The sequence below is a fragment of the Muscardinus avellanarius genome (genome assembly GCF_963383645.1).
Source record: "Muscardinus avellanarius genome assembly, chromosome: 20".
Taxonomy (NCBI): domain Eukaryota; kingdom Metazoa; phylum Chordata; class Mammalia; order Rodentia; family Gliridae; genus Muscardinus; species Muscardinus avellanarius.
The window spans coordinates 32,947,067-32,955,039 of record NC_137806.1 but is presented as its reverse complement, the minus strand read 5'-3'; the positions used below and the strand labels follow the sequence as shown (position 1 = coordinate 32,955,039).

Genomic DNA, 7,973 nt, shown 5'->3' with positions numbered 1-7,973 from the left:
GGCTGCGGTTCAATTCCTAGTACAAAACACAAAAGAATGTACTATTAAACCTTCATTTATTTTCTTTTATTTTGAGGGGTATTGGGAGTTGAACCCAGTGACATTTTGCCACTGAGCTACAATGCCAGCCCTCTTTTATTTTGAAACAGGGTCTTGCTTAGTCGTCCAGGCTGGCCTTGGCCCTGCCATCCTCCTGTCTCCGCCTCCCAGGTGCTGGGATGACAGGCGCGTGCCGCCACTCTAGCTTTGAGCTTTCATTTCATTTTAAATGACATTTGCATTTTCAGTGAAAATTAAACTGCTCATTTCATTTTAGTTATGAGATTAGGTCCCATGCTTTCCTGACAGTGTTAAGTTGAAGGACAATAAAGTTCTTTGTCAAAATAATCCTGCAGGAGGCAAACACTGTGAGCGCCCTGTGGGTGCAGCTCGGTGCCCGGGGAATTTCTGAACGGGGCTCAAGGACAAGTCTCTTCAACACCCCAACACTGGGGAGGAGGCTCATGGCTGTGCACCAGAAAGCTGTGAAGCTGAGAACGGGGCCTACATCCTGAGATACACACCCTGCTGGAGCCGCTGGGGTTGCTGACCGGCTGCCTTGGGTACCAGAGCCCAGCAGGGGTCAGCCCCCCTCTGAGTCACAGCACAGAAAGCACTGCAGGGTTCCAAGAGCATCCTGTGATGCCACAAGACCCTCACTCTGACGTTGGCCGAGCCTCTGCTCCGAGTTCCCACCAACTCTGCTAAAAGAATTCCCTTCTGAGATTCTGTGGCAGCCATCCCTCTGAGCCCTGAGCCCAGGAATTATTAGCCTTAGGGCCACGTGCTCATGAGAGGGAAGAGAAATTGAGTCAGAGATCTGAGAAGCTACTTTGCTGAAGGGTGAGGTGGTGGCTGCTGGCTGGAATGACAATAGACACCAAACTGCTGGCAAGGTGGTCCCAGGCCTGGGAAAATGGTCAAAAATAGTTATGCAGAGAGCTGGGTGGCTCTGCCTTGAGACTTCATGATTTCTGCAGCAATCATTGCTCTGGTTGGGATAGGTGGTCGGCTCTACCTGAGGTCTTTAACTGTCCAAAATGGACCGTCCAGGAGGGCTGCAAAGCTCAGCAGCAAAGGGGTGGTGAATCTGCAGCCCAGCAGAACTCAGGTTCTCCTCCAGGGACCCCCTATGCCCATCGAGCCACTGGTGGTCAGAACGCAGGGCTGAAAGAACCTGGCAAGGTTCTAAATCAGAGCAGAGGGTCTGAGCTGGAGGCAGCTGACGGGAGATGCTGGAGGCCCTCACCTGCCCTCAGCCTCAAGACATGGTGCTGGGACCTTGTCTTGGGACTGTCCGTCTCAGGCCCCTGCTGGTGAAAAGAAACGCTGGAGCCTCCGCCCCGTAGAGAGGCAGCGGTCACTAATGATACTCTGCTCTGTTTCCGTGACGCGATGGTCTTATGTCCTCGAGGCAATTCCCAGATCAAGCCCAACAGCATCTCCCTCTGCCTTTCTATTCTTCCTCTCCTCCCTCTGCCCTAACCTTCTGCCTTCTGTATCCTCTCTCTCTCTCTCTCTCTCTCTCTCTCTCTCTCTCTCTCTCTCTCTCTAGATGTGAAATTCTCTAACATACAATTAACCACTTTAAAGTGTACATTCAGCTGCATTGAATACAGCCACAGTGTTGGGCAACCACCACCCGTCGTGTTTCACAACTCCATTGCCCCAGAACACCCAGTACCATCAAGACCTTGCTCCCCTCCCCTCCCCTCCCCCAGCCCTTGGCAACCAGTAATCTGCTTCCTACCTCTGTGCCTTCTGGATATTTCTTAGAAAAGGAATCACTGGACCTGTGGTTCTTTTCGTCTGGCTTTTTTCACTTAGCATAAAGTTTTCAGGGTTCACCCAAATTGTAGCATGTATCAGTCCTTTAATCCTTTTACTGGCTGAATAATATTCTGTCTTGCAGAATAAAACAAATACAGTGTGTTTGTTTTATTTATCTACTTATAAACAAACACGATTTGTTTCTCCCTTCGCCTATGGATAGCAGTGAGGTTGCTTCCCCTCCTCACTATTGTGAATAAAGCTGCTGTAGGCATCGCTGCACAAGTCTCTCTGTGGATGTCTGATTTCAGTTCTCTCTGGTGTGTACTAAGAGGTGGAATTGCTGGGTCACATGGTGATTCTCTGTTTAGCATTTTGAGGGACAGCTGCCTGTCTTTCGTTCCAGCTGCACCGGTAATGCATCTTTTTTTCTTCATCCCAGGACACAAAACAAAATCAACAAAACAGCCTGCTCACCCTAAAACTCAGAGTCTGCCAAGGACATTGGCAGGACCAGTCACTGTTCCATAGCACTGACTCACCGAGTGGCAGTGTTGGAAGGCGAGCTGCTACACACCATGTCCACATCTCCAGGGACAGAGAGCACTGCAGCGCTCCCTTGTGCACACTCGGATCTCTTCCTGCGTCGATCTCTACAGCGGCTACAGTGCCTTCCCCACCTCCCCACACCGTGTCAAGTGCTGATTGTCAGCTCGGTATTTCCTGGCACACACATGCTACACATGCACTGCACATGCACCACACGTGCAAACACATGCTCTCTGCACACACACATGCTACACATGCACTGCACACACAACACAAAAGCGCACACACTATATACACCACACACGCAAACACATGCTCTCTGCACACACACAAGCATGTACTACATATGTACTGCACACATAGTCTATGCTACAAACACATACTGCACACACAGCAATACACTACACACATTGTACACACACTGCAGGTACACTGTACATTACAAACACACACTTCACACACTACGCATACACTATACACACACATAGTACACACACAGTACACGTCACACAAACCACACACAACACATGAACTATACTATGCATACTATGCACATGCCACATATACACTATACACGAACGTGAAACCCTGCACACATACCACGCACACAGTAAACCACACACTACATGTACACTACACACACGCTGCATGCACACTCACAATACACTATGCACAAACCACACACACACACACACACACACACACACACACGAGTGGAGACTTGCCCCACCTCTCTCAAACCCACTTTGTAGCAGCTAACCTCACTGGGCTCTGCCTTATCTAATCTGATAATAACTATTAAGGAAAAGGCCTGGGCAGTGGGTATTTTTTAATCCCTATTTCACGGCTGAAGAAATTGAGATTCTGTGTGGTTCACTTATTTGCTTGAGGTCACAAAACCAGCACTAAGATATGTTGGTGCCCTAATCCTCAGGAACTTAAAATGGGAGCTTACTTAGAAACGGGTCTGTGTGTGTGTGTGTGTGTGTGTGTGTGTGTGTGTGTGTGTGTGTGCAGTACTGGGCACTGAACCCAGGGGCATTCTACCTCTGAGCTACACTCCCAGTCCTATTTTTTTTTAATCTTTATTTTGAAACAGGGTCTCAATAAGTAGCTGAGGCTGGCTTTGAATCTGCGATCTCCTGTCTCAGCCTCCCAAGTACTGGGATTACAAGCATGTGCCACCAGGCCCAGCTTGGAGACGGGGCTCTTACAGAGGAAATAGAGCTCAGATGTGGTCATCAAGAGGGCCCTATCCCCACAAGTGATGTCCTTATAAAGAGGGGACCTGGACACAGAAACGTGAGAGGTGATGTTACTTAAGCGTTGGCAGGGATTGAGTGACACCAACAGCCAAGTGGCCCTAAAGACAGCCAGAGAGTCCAGGGCCCTGGGGACAGACCTGGGACCAGCCAGGTGTCCCTAAAGACAGTCAGGGAGTCCTGGGTGCCGGGGACAGACCTGGGGCCAGCCAAGTGGCCCTAAAGACAGTCAGGGAGTCCTGGGTGCCAGGGACAGACCTGGGGCCAGCCAGGTGGCCCTAAAGACAGTCAGAGAGTCCTGGGCCCCGGGGACAGACCTGGGGCCAGCCAGGTGGCCCTAAAGACAGTCAGAGAGTCCTGGGCCCCGGGAACAGAATTGAGACCAACTCTCCTCAGAAGGAGCCGCCTGCTGATGCCGTGGTCCCCAGACTGCGAGGTAGTCCCTTTCAGTTGTTTAAGCCACCCCACTAACTGATGCACCATCCAACCTGGGTCAAAAAAGCGTGCACAGCCTGGGACCATCTCAGGAAGCCCGAGCGTAGGGGGTGGTAACCACCTGACTATGACCACCCCAGGTCATCTCGTCTCTCTCTCTCTCTCTCTCTCTCTCTCTCTCTCTCTCTCCCTCTCTGTCTCCTCTCTCCTCTTTCCTCCTCCTCCTCTCTCTCCTCCTCCTCTCTCTCCTCCTCCTTCTCCTTCTCCTCTTCCTCCTCCTCCTCCCCTCCTCCTCCTCCTCCTCTTCCTCCTCCTGTGGGGCAGGGAGCATGGTGGGGCCAGGGAACTGTAGAGAAAGTTTTGGGTGGCCACCTATGTGCAGGTCAAACTCACGACCAGGAGGGCTCAAGATCTGGCCACACCCCCGATAACCCGATAAGCATCGGGCGGAGGTGTGCGGAGGCTCTGGGAGTCCTGGCCGCCTCCCATCTTCCCAACACGCCCCGCAGCCTCCCAGGGCCAGGGTCTCCGTTCCTTCTGCTCTGAATTGAGATGCGAGTGCCTTCCTACCTCGAAGCGGGGTGATACAGCAGGTGCTCCTGGGTGGCTAGGATCTCAGGCGTGCACGGCCCAGATTCAGCTGGAGACACTCGCCAGGGACACGAGGCTCAGCACGCTGGGTTCGCGCAACCGCAGCCGCTTGGGTACCAGATGCTGTAGGTTGAAGAAGAGAGGAAAGCACAGCGTTCCTCTAAGCACCAGGGGGTCTGACCTAGCAGGTAGAGGAAAGGCTGGCGCCCAGGCGGACCCCTGCTCCTCTCCAGCCAACGTGCTTCCTCCCTGCGGCCTGCAGTGGACACCAGAGACCTGGGTGGCTTTGCACTGTAAAGCAAGACCGAGACTGACCGACGGCAGCATCCTGCAGGAGCACAGTGCTAACCTGGCTGGGCTCTTCGTGGGAGTGATGACCAGGAAACGGTATCAGGAGCCAGTAAGTTGGCAGTAATGTGGTCAGATAGAAGAAGTTAAAAAAAAATTAGGTAGAGGAGACATAAAAGGAGACAAGGAAATATGATTTTAATTTTAAGTCCTGTATACTTTTACAGTCTGTCTCCGAAGCCAGTCATGCCCAAATTCCTGGGAAATATGTCAATCTTATAATTAACCAGAAATTCACTCACTTATGATAATTACCCTGTGCACTGTTAATTAGCCCCTCAAAAAAATAGTTTGAGGAAAGAGAGATATGTTATTTTGAGAAACCTATCATTTAGAGAACTTTCCAGGGCCATCTTTTTTTTTTTTTTTTTTAACAGTACCGGGGGTGTGGAATCCAGGGGCATTGTACCTCCAAGACACACCCCCAGCCCTATTTTTTTTTTTCATCACAAATAGGACTTTTTATTTGTCACTATTAAAAATCTGGACTTTTAAACAGATTCTTGGACTGGTGGTTCATATCCATCAGCTCGCTCAACTTTAGCGCCTGTCTCATCCCCAGTAGCTTTTCCAGAACTGCTACCTTCACCATGAAGCTCCATTAGTTTTCCCAATTCAAACTTGGGTTTCTTCAGCATTTTTACTTTTCTAACGAAGACGTCATGAAGAGGATAAATAGACTGGCAAGCCTTTTCTATGTCCTTCCCAATGCTATCTGGAATCAACTTATTGACTACTTCTTTTAAGTCATTTGTCTGCACCTCCCGGGTCATGATTTCCATCATCTTCTTCCGGATTTGGCGGACCTGTTGGTGCTGAGCATAAGAGGTCTTCCGTATCTGATTGTTGCGTTTTTTAGTAAAACCAACACAGAAGAGACGCAGCAAATAACCATCGGTAGTCTTGACATCAACATGAGCTTCAATCATAGTCTGCCATTTTTTGACCATGGAACACATCTTGTCCCGTGTAAGATCCATGCCATGGAAGTTAGTCAGGCAGTTTTTACCCTGAACGTCCTCAGTGATTAGCTTGAATTTCCTAAATGCGACTTCATCATTCTGCAGATCAGCAAGGCTCACTTCAAACACACGACCCTTGAGGCCATCAGATGCAATTTTAGTTCCTTGAGTCCTCGTGACTAGTGTTTTCCCAATATTTCTTATATTGAACATGGCCGGGGCTTTCACATCATACCAGTCTTTCTTAGAAAATGGATCAACCACTTTCTTCTTGGCTCCCTTCTTGCCGCCTTTAGTAAGGCGCTTGTTCTTGCCGACCGCCATGGTGCCGCTGGGAGAGCCAAAAGGGCTGTTTTTTTGTTTTAATTTTTGAAACAAGGTCTCACTGAGTTGCCAAGGGCCTCACTAAGTAGCTGAGGCTATCTGTGAACCATGATCCTCTGGCCTCAGCCTCCCGAATGCTAGGATTACAAGTGTGCACCACCATGCCTGGCCTCAGGGCCATCTTTTGATCAGATAATAGAGACCATGATCAGCCCAAAGATCCTAAGAATGGACAGACCACCATGAACTGTCTTGAGACCACCAGAGTGACGTCATCCCTATGGACCTTCCCTGCCTGCCACTCATCAAACTCCCCTCAAGAGGAGCCCGGGCTCCAAAAAGCATCTCCCCTCCCCTCCCTTCCCTTCCCTTTCCTTCCCCTCCTCTTCTGTCTCTCTCTCTCTTTTCTCTGCTGTCTCCTCCTCCTCCTCCTCCTCCTCCTCCTCCTCCTCCTCCTTCTTTTCCTCTCTCTCTCTCTCTCTCTCTCTCTCTCTCTCTCTCTGTATTGGGGGATTAACTCGGGGCATTCTATCTCCAAGCTACACCCACAACCCTATTTTATTTTTTATTTTGAAACAGGGTCTCTCTAAATTTCTGAGGCTGACTTCAAATCTGTGATCTTCCTGTCTCAGCCTTCCAAGTACTGGAACTACAGGCATATTCCACCACTCCAGGGCTCCTTCTTTACAAATACTTACTGAACAACTCTTTCGGGCCAGGTGCCGGGCCCGCTCCTGGGAGGACAGGAGGAACTGGGCATGGCCACCGACCACCAGGGGCTCACAGTGTGGCGTCCTGTGCAGAGCTCTAGGGCACAGCCAAGCTCCAGCCTTGTTCCTTGTGCTTTTGAGGGTGCAGAGCTGTGGGCCCCTCCTCCCAGAGTCCATTCTCCCCTCCATCCCCTCCACAGAGTGGGGAGCCCTTGGGGCGTCCCTGTAATCTCAAGCTCAGAGAGGGCGTGGCACCGCCCTGTGTCCCAGAAAAACCCTGGCTCGTCCGGTTGTCATCGCCACACTGCAACCCAGTGCCATCTGATAAGTACACATTTCAAAACCAGGCTGGTAATTCCTGCCAGAGTGGCCTGCCAACACCGGATGCAGATTGGGCCTGGGCTGATGGCTGGATAAAGGTGTCACGGAGGAAATTCAGAGCTGGGATCTGAGCAGCCACCTGGAATAAGATCACACACATGCGCACGCACACACACACATGCACACACACGCGTGCGCACACGCACACGCAGACACACGCACGCACACACGCGCGCGCGCGTTAACTCACAGGCCTTCTCTCTAGTTTGACGCAATCACTCTTCTGGGCCTTCCGACCAAATTTTTAGAAAGGCTGGCCGTGGGGTGCACACCTGCAACCCCAGTACGTAGGAGGCTGAGACACGAGGATTCCAGGTTTGAGTTCGGCCTCAGCAACTTAGTGAGACCCGGTTTCAAAATAAAAAAGAAAGCCGGGAGTGGTGGTGCACGCTTGTAATCCCCGTGCTTGGGAGGCGGAGACAGGAGGATCGCGCAGGTTCGAAGCCAGCTGCACTGGCTTACGAGACCCTGTTTCCAAATAAAAAAATATAAAAATAGGTCTGGGAGTGTAGCCTGGAGGTAGAAGGGCTTCCAGGAACCCCAGTACCACCAAATAAATAAATAAATAAATAATAAAAATAAATAAAACATAAAAGGACTGG

The 7,973-nt window shown here is 50.5% G+C and overlaps 1 protein-coding gene across 1 annotated transcript; it reads right to left on the bottom strand.

Annotated features, from left to right (window-relative positions):
- Nucleotides 1-5,469: 5,469 nt before the first annotated feature.
- LOC308277651 (small ribosomal subunit protein eS1) lies at nucleotides 5,470-6,286 on the bottom strand. Its single transcript, XM_080716940.1, has one exon. It carries the CDS (start codon nucleotides 6,278-6,280, stop codon nucleotides 5,486-5,488), a length of 795 nt encoding a protein of 264 aa, XP_080573066.1. The 5' UTR covers nucleotides 6,281-6,286; the 3' UTR covers nucleotides 5,470-5,485.
- Nucleotides 6,287-7,973: the final 1,687 nt, after the last annotated feature.

Coding starts and splice junctions, on each gene's coding strand:
- LOC308277651 (XM_080716940.1), bottom strand. CDS start 6,280: ATGGCGGTCGGCAAGAACAAGCGCCTTACTAAAGGCGGCAAGAAGGGA.